The sequence below is a fragment of the Molothrus aeneus genome, chromosome 7 (assembly GCF_037042795.1).
Source record: "Molothrus aeneus isolate 106 chromosome 7, BPBGC_Maene_1.0, whole genome shotgun sequence".
Classification (NCBI taxonomy): Eukaryota; Metazoa; Chordata; class Aves; order Passeriformes; family Icteridae; genus Molothrus; species Molothrus aeneus.
Window position 1 is genome coordinate 5462173 of NC_089652.1, and position 12957 is coordinate 5475129.

At 42.6% G+C, this 12957-nt stretch overlaps 1 protein-coding gene across 13 annotated transcripts in view; it reads right to left on the minus strand.

Moving 5' to 3' along the window:
* Positions 1-12957, minus strand: part of UNC80 (unc-80 homolog, NALCN channel complex subunit) — a 126446-nt gene that overhangs the window by 33780 nt on the left and 79709 nt on the right. For all 13 annotated transcript variants that reach the window (XM_066553631.1, XM_066553638.1, XM_066553629.1 and 10 more), the window contains 9 exons: positions 12005-12094; positions 11547-11648; positions 9398-9578; positions 7789-8057; positions 5477-5611; positions 4653-4791; positions 2955-3051; positions 2230-2400; positions 1936-2028 (listed from right to left, as the gene is read on the minus strand). In XM_066553631.1, coding sequence (XP_066409728.1) covers positions 1936-2028; positions 2230-2400; positions 2955-3051; positions 4653-4791; positions 5477-5611; positions 7789-8057; positions 9398-9578; positions 11547-11648; positions 12005-12094 — 1277 coding nt within the window. The remainder of the gene's footprint in view (positions 1-1935; positions 2029-2229; positions 2401-2954; positions 3052-4652; positions 4792-5476; positions 5612-7788; positions 8058-9397; positions 9579-11546; positions 11649-12004; positions 12095-12957) is intronic.

A 12957-nucleotide genomic window follows, 5' to 3' on the forward strand; every position in this document is an offset into this window, starting at 1 on the left:
GGACACTGTTCCAGCCCAGGGGTTTATGCACCATGGTCAGAATGGTATCTTGTGCCACTGGAACAATGCCTACGCATAGTTACTGACCACACTCAATTGCCTTTATCTCCCAACTTTCATCAAAAAAACATATTCCTAGAGTTATTTGCCTTATTCTGAAAGGAAAAATTCAGGTTTAAAAACCATAGCTCTCTTCAAGTGATTTCTCTTACTGATTTTCACCCCAGTGGTCAATCTCTTTCACAAAACCAGAGCTCACCAAATGAAAAGAATACCTCAGAGTGGGTTTTTTTGTTTTATTTATAATTTTCTCTTGTTACTTCTTTTTGAGAAAGCATTAATAGACCCTGCACCACTTGGCTACTATGTCCAAGACTTAAACAGCAATCATTCTAACATTGTGAGACTCCTGTTGTTGCTAGCAGATGTCTGTTGCAATGAAAACAGAACAGAAGAAATAAGGAAACCTGGAGCAGTGCAAAAATATTTTGGATCAGAGGCTGAATGTCTGATAATGAGAAAAATTTGGAAATTTAAGTCAAGATGCCTGAGTCTCACTGCACTGGCAATGTCTACATTGTCTGTCAGCAGATACATATTAACTGCTCTCCACAATCAGCAGACAGATAATAAAATACTATTTTCCATTACACCTTATTCTCCTTAGAGTGAGCAATCTTGCAAATGAAGTAAATGGCATATGCCCACTTCAGACTTCAGCATGTCTGGTTTATCTGCTGGTTTGTCATGTGTGGAGTTTATCTGCTTCTCAGATCAGGGACTGAAAGTCAAAGCCATGTTTTAACCATGACTGAATAGATTTTAAAGAATAACAGACTCATGCCAGGAGTTACCAACCAAGATGCATACACATTTATAAACTGACATAATAGCCCTTGGATGATCCATGCAGAAATTGATTTTTAAATCTCTTGAATTAAAAAAAAGACAGATAATTACTTGGAAAACCCCAGAAAAACAGCTACCCCAGCTTTTGCTAGGCTACAATTCCCCTCCAGGGCAGCACAAACATTCAGATTTTTAGCAAACTAATGCATAGTCTGGCCAGAAGAAAGCAAGGATGCCGCTGCAAAAAAAACTTCACAATCTCAAATGCTTGTGGGTGGATTAGGCCCTTCCTCTATGGCCAAGTAAATTGTCAGTGGCCTTGTTTATTTTGCAGCAGCCTAACTGGAATGGCCACTATGGCCAAAGATCAAAATTACAGTTCACTGGTGCCATGTCCCTTCTTTGTTTCCTTCTTCTGTTACAAAGTTCTTTGGTGTTTTGTTTTGTTGGGGTTTTTTAAGAAGGACAAGAATATTTCCAGGCATTCTTTCCACTTCTCTCAAGCTGTCAGTTACCCTTCCTGTGCTATCTGTAACTGCAAAAAAACCCCAGACCAATGTGGAGCAAAGACATCACAGGGAATGTACAAGAAAATGGGAAAGGGAGCAAAATAAAACTAGAGGAGGTGCCAGTGTCTGTCTGAGCGCCTCAGCTGATAGGCAGTTTGAGTTTGTACAGGTGTTCAGCCCCTTAGAACAAGGCCAGAAGGAGCTGACCCTTCTGCTGGCCAAGCATGCTCTGCCCACTGGTCACTTTGACACTGGACTCATCAGGAAGCAAAGCAGAGAATGAGAGAGCTTCAGCAATATACTTCCAGAGGGCCGAAAGGGGAATGAATCATTTAGGATGTGTGTCCTCCATTTTGATACTCTGGTCTTCTGTGGATTTAAACTAGAAATCCTAGTCTTTTGGTTATCATCAGAAAAGCAGTCCTGGGGAATGTACTCTTTGGATGTGACTCTTTTCTCCCACAGTACAGTACCCAGAGCACTCCTTCAAGCTGTCTGAGGCCAAGCACTCTGAGCAAACCCAAAGAACAAAACAAACAACTGTTTCAGAAAATGAAAAAAGAAAGAAAAGCCTTACCTGGTGTTCACACCTGCTGACATGGTGTGGTTTGCTGTTGTGGTCCCTTTATGGCCTTGGTCACATCGGCTCATCTGTGGGGCTGTCATAGGCCTGGCAGAGAGGAGGTGAACAGCACACTACACATTAAATCTAACAAGCGCACAGAAATTCTCCTTTTGCTCTGAGAACTTGCACTACTTTTACCAAGCCTGAAAAACTCAAGCTCAGCTGCGTGTTGTGGCCTCCTGGACACTCCCTGTCCCTGCACAGACAAGAAAATGCAGGCTCAGCCCCTTGGCCCACGTGTGTTACCTGGTGAGAACTTCTACACTGTACAGGAGGGCCTGCAAAGAGGTGGCAAGGGCACCCATGGAAGCAATCTCCTCACGAGCTGCTGTCCCTGTGTCCACCTGAGACGTCTGGCGCTTCAGCTTCTGCAAGTAACAGGGAACCAGGGCTTCCAGGACCATCAGCATCTGGAGGCTGGGAAAATAACAATTCTTGGTCGGTTTTGTCTTGTCATTCCTGAGCTCACATTAGGTAGAGGCTTAGGTTTCTGTCTGAAGACCCTGGATCTGTAACTAGGCAAGGATTTTATTGCCTCTCACTATAAGTCATGAACCAAAGAAACAATTGGATTAGGAACTTCAGGGGGAAACTGGATGATGCATGAAACGATAATAACGATAATAACAACAACAACACTACTACTACTACAACTACTACAAATAATAATAAAAACCCCCTGGACCTGGATACCCCACTGTTATCCTCCAAATGTATCATCCATTTCCTAACAAGCATTTTCCCTTCCAAAGACTCTTTTCTTCCCCGATTCCCTCTTGCAAACTAACAGATGTACTTTGGAGCTGGTGTTACGCCTAGGAAGGGGTAACAGGCAGAGGCTTGGCCTCAGAGAAGCCCCACACTTGGAATTCTTTATCCTCTGCCTCCATTTGCCAGCCTTGCTTTCACATACCATACGCAGCTTTTATGGCTTTTCTGAGTGTGCACAAATCAAGACAACAGATTTTCACCTTCTGAATGACTCAGGAGCATAAGCCACCACTGTCACACACAGCTTGATGGCTTCACTGATGGAGAAGGTCAGGTCTTCATTCCCATAGCAGAAGTCTGAGGGAGTAAAGCAATATGAGAGGACTATCACACAATCACACTAAGTATGAAAGGAGCTAACACATTTCCTTTTCCCCTTCTCCTCTTGCTTGCTTTTCATGTTAACAACGCGTTAAAATAGGCTTTTGGACAGATAAAAATCTCTCTCTGTAAAAGAAACAAATGCTGCACTCCTACTTGAACCTACTGCCCAGGAACTCAGGAGGTGAAACAGCTCTGAGCAGGTCACCTGCTGCTGCAAAATACCTACAGAGTCCTGTTTCAAACATCACCCCTCAAAAGCTAAGTCTTAAGCTCATATATGGCAAGGACACATGTCAAATTAATGATAATTTTTATGCTCCGTGTGCTTTTTTTCTTAGATGTTCCAACCACACAAAAAGTGATGCTGCTGCACCACTGATGGCAGGAGACAGTTTTATATCTCAAAAATCAAGTCCCTTTTATACTCATAGCCAGATAGGTGCCAGCACAGAAGTGACTCTGTTTTGCTAGTGATTTCAGAAAAAGGTTTCAAAAGCACTTAAGTCATATACTACAAATATCGCTTTGGTCATACTTAGTTCTCGGCATTAAGAAACCAGAAAGAATAATATTTGTACAAGAAAAACATTTTTAATAGAACAATAGTCCTGTTTTCAGAAGTGCCTTTGGGCAGGAGCCCATGTCAAAGTTGAGGTCCTAAAACATGTAAATAATAATTCTGATCTTCATATGGAAGATACCAGACACACAACATACCCATCTAAAGTCTCATCATCAACTCATACTTGAGAATTTTCAGAGATGTTTTTAATTTTTCTCCACAGAAACCTCCAAGATTTTACACAAATGTTTGGTACAATCCACAATGAGGAAGAAATATCTTCTGTTTCTGTATGACTTTATATTAAAGCTTTCTATATAATATAATCCCACTTTATTACAAAGCTTTAACTCTGAGGCCAGACAGGCTTCACAGTGCATCAAGATAACCAGTATTTAAGAGAAGTGCAAATTTGGAAAACAAGTTGAAGATCCTTATAAAAATCACAAAGCATCCAAATTCTTAAATGCAGCCTTGCATGGATTACATCAAAAGACAGAATGTCCTGGATACACCATAGAGCCATATATATTCTGCTTTATGATAAATCAACAGCCTCCCCAGGAGCTCAGCACTGCTGGATGTCTGAATTATATCCATCATCATTCACTAGTCACAGTCTGCCATGGGAGAGGATGCTTTTGTTTCCTGTCCATGTGGAGCAGAGCACAGGATGACACTGATCCTGACAGCATAACACAGTTTATCAGGCACCTTCATTCTTCACTCACACATGTTAAAATTCAAAATGCCAGAGCCTAGTCTCAGACTAGAAGGCTTTAAGCAAGAAAAGTAGCTTTGCAATAAAATTAATTAATAATTCCCCTCCTGCAGAAAATATCAAAAGGATGATGGTGATAAAGCCAATCTTAAAAGCCCCATGAGGCATAGGAGACAGATAGGACATTCCTAAAGAAGAGAAGGGCTCTGAAGAAATCATGCTGCATCAAATGTCTGTTGACTCAATAAACAATAAACCAGAATTACCAAATACAGGATGCTTTACTATTACCTAATGACTTGAGAGGCTTTTCTGCTTTCACCAGCTCTAAGATGTCCAAAATGTCTGGAGTCTCTCCCTCCAAAGACTGCAGCAGGTCAAACAGGCACTGAGCTGACACTCCTTTGCTGGTTCCATTGTTTGTAGCATCCTATTCCAACAAGAGACATTCATGTCATCCCAGGAATGCTTATCTGGAGGTGTGGACAACCTTTGTTTTCGACAAAGGGTCTACATGGAGTTCAAGAACTCATTGCTTTCAACCAGTGAGCCTTGCCTGACTCAACAGACTGATGCTACAGTGGGAGCAGGATCTGAAAACTGCACACAGATCTTTACTGCCATGTGAAGGACAAAGATAGGCGTGCTGATTTCAAATTAAGATCCCATTAACATGCCTAAAATGTTAGAACATCATTAATGAATATTTCAAAACATGACTAATCTAGTCTTAGACTTCACAAGTACTAAAACTTGGTATTAAGCCTCTAATTCCTATTGCTGCATTCTAAGAATGGATTTGCATTTAAAGAGTTATAAACCATTATGACTCCTAAAGACTTATAAGCCATTATAACTCTTTAAATAGCCATGTGTAAGTCCTTTTATAATATATTTATACACAGAAATTTAAAGTGAGACCACATTTACTGGCCTGGACACCAGCAGTCTGCCATCTCAGTGCCCTGCTCCATCAAGTGACGCACAGAAGCATTCAGAAATAAATCTGGACCTGGTTCTGTGCAGCACTGAGAGCTCTTTGCCTGTGACCTCTGATGGGGGCTGGCTGCACTCACAGGTTTCCCCCCCAAGATAGGAGGATGGCTCTGACTCACAGGGAACTCCAGGAGAGGAGCCACACTGGCAAAGAGCTGCAGGATGAAGGGCTTGCGGTGCAGGACGTAGAACTGGCGGCACGCGAACTCGATGGCCTGGCGCAGCTGCGGGTTGCTCTCGTAGTCAGAGTACACCTGGGCACATGGAAAAAGACATGGAGGCTCTGCTCCAACTCTCCACCTCCTGAGCCCAGATTCAATCAATTAGAGCACTGGCAGTCCTGACAGGTTTGTCTAACACACTGTTAAGGACCACTCCTCCCTGGCAATGCATTTCATGGTGTCTTGGGTTACAAGTTGTGGCTGGGGCTGTGTGTTCTATCACCATCTGTCAGAGGTGGGGCAGTTCTCTTCTGTTCATTGGGCAGTTTTCTTTATCCCTTCCACAACCCATCCTCCCTCCAGGAGATCTCTTCTTCTTCATGAACTCAGTGCTTCATGGCCACTGAGTGTCCCTGCATGGCTGATCAAATTCCATCATCCCACTGGAGGATGCTCCACCCAGGGGAGGAGCCAAGCATTCCTACCTGGATACAATCTGACCCTGGGAACACCACAGCAGCCTTTGCCCACTGCATTCCCAGAGGAGCAGCTTTCTGCTGCCCTGCATTCCCAGAGGAGCAGCTTTCTTCTCCCCTGCATTCCCAGAGGAGCAGCTTTCTTCTCCCCTGCATTCCCAGAGGAGCAGCTTTCTTCTCCACTGCATTCCCAGAGGAGCAGCTTTCTTCTCTCCTGCATTCCCAGAGGGACACCAGGCCCATCTCCAGCAGGCCTGGAGCTTCAGAGGAAAACTCCACCCTTGTGCAGGATCCCTGCTCCAGCAGAACCACAGCTGGCACTGCAGGAGGGCTGAGCCACCATGGAATGGGACTGAGCCACCACCCTGACACACAGGGGATCAGCTCCTGTTCTGACTCTGGCAGTGGTGTTTTGTATTACTGCATTGTTTATGGTTTTTTTTTTTTCCTTCCCTAATAAAGAACTGTTATTCCTACTCCCATATCTTTTTCTGAGAGCCCCTTTTCTTTGGAATTGCTTTTTTACCTCCTAGGAGTGGTATTGTAATAATTCAGTAGTTGACAATAATTGAGGGTGAGGATAGGGAAGAATTACAAACTAATTTCTCTCAATATGAAGCAATAATGAAGGGAGAATGCTTTGCAGGACTGAATGGTTACTGTTGAGAACTTCAAATTATGTTTTTTGGCTATTTTATTTCAAAATGTCTTGTTTCTCATTAATAAACTCATGCACTGCTTAATTGGATCCAATTCATACTTACCTAATCATGTAAGGCAGGATATCAGACTTTCCAGCTACTACAGAGCTTGTTTAGATAGCTAAAGTAATCACTGGGTCTAATTATTGTTCTCTGTTAACCATGTGAAAATGAACATGTATAGGGATTCTTCTTTTTCTGTATCTGCATTATAATACTAAATCTCTACTTAGATATGCCTTTGAGCCCTAGAGAAATAATCCTTTCTATCTTTAAAAGAACTATTTTTTATATTTTATTTTCAGTTGCTGATTTTTTTTCAAGAATCAACAGAAAAAGAGGCCCACTTGATAATCTCAAATTGAAGAGAAACTCCACCTCTGACACTTCCAATATTTGTCATCACTCACAAGAAAAGACAACATGCAGTTTTTCATAAATGTTTTGAGTTATTTTCATACTTTAAAAGTTAATGTAATTTAGTTTCAATTAGCAAGTAGTAAATCCAGATATTTCAACTATTTCCCAAACTTCAGCCATCCCAGAAGCAAAAACCATGGAGAGATGCCCAAGGTTCAAAAATTGCCCGAACCTTTCACATTTCTGTGTGGAAGTACAGAGAAAGGAAAACAGACATTTATTTACCTAACACAATGGAGATCAGAAAATTTAGCAATTTACTCAAGCAGGAAATAGAGAGCTAATTTGGGCCATCCCTCTGTTGCCTTCTTGGGGAATCTAAAAGCTCTCATGAGGACTCAGCAGATCAAAATTTCCCTGTTGTCAATTCCATCATGGAATCACAGGATGGTTGTAAGGGACTTTAAACCCCATCCAGTTCCACCCTGTGCCATGGGCAGGGACACTTTCCACTACCCCAGGCTGCTCCAAGCCCTGTTCAAGCTGACCTTGAACTTTCACAGGGATGGGGCAGCCACAGCTTCCCTGGGCAGCTTTTGCCAGGACCTCAGCAGGCTCGCAGGGAAGAACTCACATTAAGTTCTCACAGGAACAATTTCTGCCAAGTTCTGACCTGCAGCTGCTCCCTGTCAGCAGGCAGCATTCCCTGGGATTGCCCCTGGGCATGGCTCACCTGCAGCATGCTGGGCAGCACCCACTGGTAGCCACTGAGGGAGAAGAGGTGGTTGAAGTGCACGGCCGTGTTGATGACGGTGGCGGCATACTGCCTGAGCAGGGCACTGTCCTCAGGGTGCAGGATCAGGGCACCGTTGAACACGTTCAGGAACAGCATGATCTCATCCCCCCACGGGAACTCGCTGGGCATGCCAAGGAACATCTCTTCCAGCAGCTTAATCCACAAGCTTTTCTGAAGGGTGTCTAGACCAAAGAGCTCTTTGCCGGCTGCAGGGGAGAAGAGCAATCAACAGCAGTCAGTTCTGTCCACCACAGCCAGCCTCACCTCACTGCAAAGAACCATCCCACAACCATCACCACAACCCCATGACCACCCTTCTGCCTTTTAAAAATTATTTCACCCATCCTGTGTTTCTTTAAGTGCCCACAGGACTTGAGCAAACCTCGACTGAAAGCATCAATATGAAGACGAAGAATGATAAATATCACACAGTTCATTAATCTGCTGGTTGGACACTCTTCCCTTAAAAAGTGGAAGATCTGAGCTTGCACGTGCATCATTTGCCCCACACAGAGGCTGTGCAGATTTATGCTCAGGTTTTATGTCCCAGGTGTCCCACACATTACAGGAAACTGATGCAGGGTTACAATAATGCCTCTGAAATCAAGTGCCTTAAGAGCTGGTACAGAACTTGCCAATGCTTACTACTATGCAACAATGGTCTATTTAACCTATTTAGCATCAGGGTGGAAAACCTGCTTTACATCCAGAGATAAGTTTCTGAGTGGACTGTTACTTCATCCCTGCTGCAGAATCTGCCCAGTTTTCCTTGGATGTCAACTGCTTCCTCAAAGCAGATGGCAAAGGACTTTGAACAATCCTTTTTAGGTAGTCTCACACATAATTTTAATAGTCAATTAAAACTTGTTATCATTTGGGTCCAAAACAAGTAGCCTTGCCTGGAGAATTCCAACAGTGAAGCCCTTTCTGTTGCTGTGCTTACAAACAACAGCTTGGGTTCTGACATCGGTTTCCCTAGGAAGAGATTCATCAGCTTCCAGAAAAGCTGCAAGCCTGTATGCTTCTAAGGCAAATGAAGCACTCACTGTGGGGCCTTAAGGAGCTGGAAGAGAGGCTAGACAGAGTTGAGAGGAATAAAGAGGACATTTGTTGAAGTGCCTTCAAAGGCCACACCCTGGCAGTACGGGAGCCACAGCTGTGGCTCTGCCTGGATGGCTCCAAAGTGGAAGCAGAAGAGAGCTTGGTCACGAGATCTCACATTTTTGTAAGTTTTGGTCCATTAGCATATTAGAGCTAATTGTCCAATTACAGCTCCAGCCCATGAAGTCCCATCCTTCTTGTTTTTCTCTCTTCAGTCCACCCTTGTTTATGCTCTTGGGCCTGAGATTTGGATCAGTTGTCCTTGAGAAGGAATTGTTTTGTCTCCCTACTCTGTGCAGAGAGCTCACTATCCCCTAACATGAAGCCCAGACCCACACTCTAAAGCAGCACAGAACCTGAAAAATATAAAAGCTAAAACCTGAGGGATCAACTGAAACCTTTCTGCCTCGTCCAGCCCTCCAGGAGAGCTGCCAGGGGCTCATACCTCGGGGGTCACTGAAGAGCGAGAACTCTGCGTCGATGGCGCTGCGGGGGAAGGAGGGCAGGCGGAGCAGGTCCTCCTGGAGCATGGACACATGGGACTGCTTGTGGGCTGGAGGGATCTTCTGGGTCAGTGAGATCAGGAACAGCACCCGCCCCACCTCCTCCAGCTTGCGGGTGAACACCTGGCAGGGAAACAGAGACAAAGATCTACATCAGCCTAGTCCAGAAACTTTGAAAATGCCCATGACTTCAGCAGGTTCATTTCTAGGGCTTACTCTTGACAAGGTTTCTGCTGTTGAGATGACTCCAAGGTGTTAGAAAATCTTTTTTTCCCAGCCTTGAGATTGAAGAAGAAAACAGGATTCTTTGGCTCTCGTTCTCAAGGTTGTTTATTTCATTTTTCTATAACATTTTTTCCCAGACCGGCCGAGGTGGCAGGTCGGGTTGAGGCACACTGACCGCCCTCAAGTGTGGTTATCTTTTTATATTAAAAACTATGTGTATTTTATTTACAATAATTTTTAATACTTATTACTTATGTTAGATTGTCTCTAAATTAATGTAGAAGTGCTACTATCACAGTAGAAGAGGCTAAGAAGAAGTAGAGGGAAGGATAGGACACGCCTAAATTCTTCTATTTTGCTTCTTGAATCATCATTCTAAAACTCCAAAATTTTACTTTTCTACTTTGTGATAAATTCACCATTATTTTATTCAAACTCTCATGGTTTGTAACTCTTTGTACAAAGTTGGTAATTGTTTCTATGGGTTAAAATCGAAGGCACAGGTGGTTTTGACTCTGTGCTAAGGTTTTTGAGCTCTCTGTTAGGGTTTCGAGTCCTCCAGGGCAGCTGGAGGAATTTCTTAGGTTCTGACAGCTCTGATCCGAGGGGTGCTGCACTCATGGCTCAGAGGATCACGGTGAAATTCATAGAGCTGGTGCTGTTCCTCTTGCCAGAATTTGTGTGCCACTGTTCTCCAGCCCAGGTCTCAAAGGTGGATTGTGTTTGTAAAAATGGATCTAACAACACGTTCAGTCTTCTGGAGGACCCGAAATGGTTGCGAAACAATTTTCCACTTTGCCATGGGTTTTTCTGTAGATTAATGTAAGCCCCAAGGTGGTCAGAGAAACCAACCCCAAGCTGAAAGCCACATGTTTGTATTTCCTCTCTTCAAGGCCCTAGACTAGAGTCAACAAGAAGCTGGGATTGCTATCTACCTTCTGGGATAAGACACCTGGCCATGGAAAGTATTTGTACAACTGTGAATGAAAAGTAGCCAATAGAACAAAGCAAGTACTCTTCCAAGTAAAAAAGTACTTTTTTTGCTGCTCAGTGGTGGTTACTACAGTGTTGCTTTCTTTGCTGAAGCTGGATGTTTTCCAGCAACATCTTGCATGACTACAGAGAGGCTAGCAAATATGTGATACAAGTTTTACCTTAGAAATATTTTGGGCTCTGAGTGCTCTAGATATAAAAATGTGGAAAGCAAAATAATGCCCTGACAAAAATGTGAAGCCCATTTAAATATTTTTGGATCATGTAGAGTGTATTAAACTCATTTATTTGTGGACGCCTCCTAGAACCAGAGTAATTTCTGTCAGAGACACAACCAAGTTGATCCCAAGTAATTTCAGATTTTTAATGACTCTCTACTGACAGATGCAGCACATTAAATATTGTCCTATTCTGTGCCATAGACATATGAGATGGCATTAACTTTATTTTCCATTATTTTAGCTGCTAGTAGCTCTTAAGCAGCTTTATAGCTGCCTTTTATAACCACTCATGATGGCATTTTCCTACTCTCAGTAAGAACACAACTACAATAGCTGATTTTTGGCTACAAAAACACAACTGTTAATATTAAATGCATAATGCTTAAACACATTCCTGCACATCCTTTTTTAAATTTTCTGCAAAATGATCCATTATAAGGAAACTGGCTGGACAGAGTTGGGGAGGGGGGAATTCACACCCCACTCTAATCTTCCTGCAATAATGTACAGAATATATGGCCTCAAGGCAGATTTCACCCTGACTGCTACTTCTCCAGCAAAGCTTTTGATCTGCATGCAGCATGGAAAAAAGCCTTTAAAAGGGGAACAAAAATATTTTCGGGGTTTGTTTCTGGTTAGAGGTATGAGTTACCTGTTTCTGAATGAGCTCTTGACCCTTTTCTGGATGCATCTGCACCAGGTTGAGCTGGGGAGAAACTGACCTCCGGAAAGGATAAATATCACGGACGTAGGTCTGCCAGGAAAGGGAAAAAAGTGCATTTTAAACAAATGCAATCACTATGGCATCACTCAACAGAATGGAAAAAAGGGCTCTTTAGCCCTTCCTGAAGGGCAGGGGCTTTCAGACAGTGTCAGGCATCATGAAAAAGCACAAACAGAAGAGAAATTTGATCTGTTCCAAGAAAACTGGACATTCTTGTCCTCTGCCTCTCCCTCTTCTCTCAAATTCCAATCTTTCACCACACACAGTTAAAGATGTGATGCCCACAGACAGAACTCTATTTATAGGATGTTTGTTCTTCTTTAGATAACCCTGATGTTTAAAAAGAAGCCAGATGAAAAGTCACACAAACTTGATCTTTGCCTCACCTTATTGTAATGAATGAGATTCCAACGCTTATCCATTAAAAAATAATGAGAAGACTGAGTTTCAGGTATGTTAAAAAACTCCAAACACTCCTGAAAAGAAAGAAATCAAAATATCCTGTTACTTTTTAGTTGTTTTGTATAAATACCACAACATCCAAAAGAAGAATATCCATCTAATAATTTATAAAGGCACAAGCATGCATGGCTCAATCAGACTGGCACACTGGTGTGGCTTTGATTATTTATTTCTTTTGTTAATCATGAAGTACCTGAGTATGTTTGAGACAATCAAGGCATGCTGACCTCACAATCCTGAAGACTGGTGTTAATTATCTTGATATCACACATATTTGTCTGACTGTATGAGCCATGTGGGCCTGGGTATTTATCAAGATTTAGTGATAGGTGGCATGCAGAGACACTGAAGTTCTGGCACTTCAAAACACTGAGATGGGATTCCCAGTAAAATTTAACACAATCAGTCAAGATTGTGATTCCCAGTAAAATTTAACACAATCAGTCAAACTGAAGGCTTTTACAAATCTGTTTTCTATGTGGCTCAATTAAAACCACCCAGGAATTTTTTGGCAGAAGGAGAAAGTGACTGCATAATAGCTCCTAGATACTAAAATACTGTTGTGGCTACTGAGCCATCGTTTTCACTCTGATCTTGATCAGTCTCTCCTCTCTAGTGCTGATAAACCCAAACATTTAAATGATTTGTGTATTTATCAAAAATATACAACAAATACCCAGCAAGCTGCAGTGTCTCCAAATGTAGTTACATTTGTGAGGTTTGATTTCAGAGTATTTCTATTATCCTTAAATGTGAGATCCTGTTTATTCCAACCAAGGTCCCCTGATAGGAAGACAGACATCCCTGTGAGGAGAATATCCCTCCCTGACCCTGGGACAGGATGATCAGGCAGAATGGATAGCTGGCATGTAGGTAT